The sequence below is a fragment of the Corvus brachyrhynchos genome, unplaced genomic scaffold (genome assembly GCF_000691975.1).
Source record: "Corvus brachyrhynchos isolate BGI_N302 unplaced genomic scaffold, ASM69197v1 scaffold219, whole genome shotgun sequence".
In the NCBI taxonomy this organism is placed as follows: Eukaryota; Metazoa; Chordata; class Aves; order Passeriformes; family Corvidae; genus Corvus; species Corvus brachyrhynchos.
Genome location: NW_008240034.1, coordinates 1,819,470 through 1,820,541, shown reverse-complemented (window position 1 = coordinate 1,820,541; position 1,072 = coordinate 1,819,470). Strand labels below are relative to the sequence as shown.

The 1,072-nt window shown below is 63.8% G+C and overlaps 1 protein-coding gene across 1 annotated transcript in view; it reads left to right on the top strand.

Annotated features, from left to right (window-relative positions):
• JAK3 (Janus kinase 3) overlaps positions 1-1,072 on the top strand; it is a 14,752-nt gene that overhangs the window by 1,169 nt on the left and 12,511 nt on the right. Inside the window, 2 exon segments of the mRNA XM_017743827.1 lie at positions 104-836; positions 935-1,046. Of these exon segments, the coding sequence (XP_017599316.1) occupies positions 104-836; positions 935-1,046 (845 nt within the window).

The window sequence follows — 1,072 nt, the reverse complement described above, 5'->3', positions numbered from 1 at the left end:
GGAGGCGGGATGTGGATGTGGGTGCGGGGATGTGGATGTGGTGTCCTGGATGTGGGTATGGGGTCCTGGATGTGGATGTGGGGTCCTGGATGTGGGAACAAAGTCCTGCATGTGGGGTCCTGGATGTGGGAATGGGGCCCTGGATGTGGGGTCCTGGATATGGGAATGAGGTCCTGGATGTGGGAATGGGGTCCTGGATGTGGGAATGGGGTCCTGGATGTGAATGTGGGGTCCTGGATGTGGATTTGGGGTCCTGGCTGTGGGAATGAGGTCCTGGATGTGGGAATGGGGTCCTGGATGTGGGTGTGGGGTCCTAGATGTGGATGTGGGGTCCTGGATGTTGGAATGGGATCCTGGCTGTGGATGTGGGGTCCTGGCTGTGGGAACAGGGTCCTGGCTGTGGGCTTGGAGTCCTGTGCTTGTCCTCATCAGGGAATCCTGGCTCTGGGCTCTGGATTCCAGCGCTGGGTTTGGGCTCCTGGTTCCGTTCTGCCCCTCGATGAGGGGTCCTGGCTGTGGGTTCTGAACCCCAGCTCTGGGTTTGGGGTCCAGCTGTGGGCTCAGGCTACCGGCCACGCGCTCGGGGTCCCGTGCCCATCCTTGACAGGGGATCCTGGCCGTGGGCTCGGGGTCCCAGCCCTGAGTCAAGGTCCTGTCCGAGGGCTCGGGGTCCCGTGCCCGTCCCGGTGCCAGCCCCGCTCTCCGTCCCCAGGCGTGCTGCCCGTGTGCCACCCGCTCTTCGCGCTGGCCACGGAGGACCTGAGCTGTTGGTTCCCCCCAAACCATCTGTTCACCGTGGACGAGTCCCACAGCCAGCTCGTGGTGTACAGGATCAGGTACAGCCCCGGCCCCGCTCCCGCGAAGCTCTGCTGGCTTTTGGGGTCGTGCTCTCTGAGGGGACGCAGCGCCGAGACCCCTCTGTTGTCCCCATCAGGTTCTTCTTCCCCAACTGGTGCGGACCGGGACAGTCCCACCGCTTCCAGCTGCTGAATGACCGGGCCAGCCCTGTCCTGGACTATCCTGTCATCGATTAACTGTTCGGCCAAGTGAGGCCAGCTGGGCTGGGCGCCTG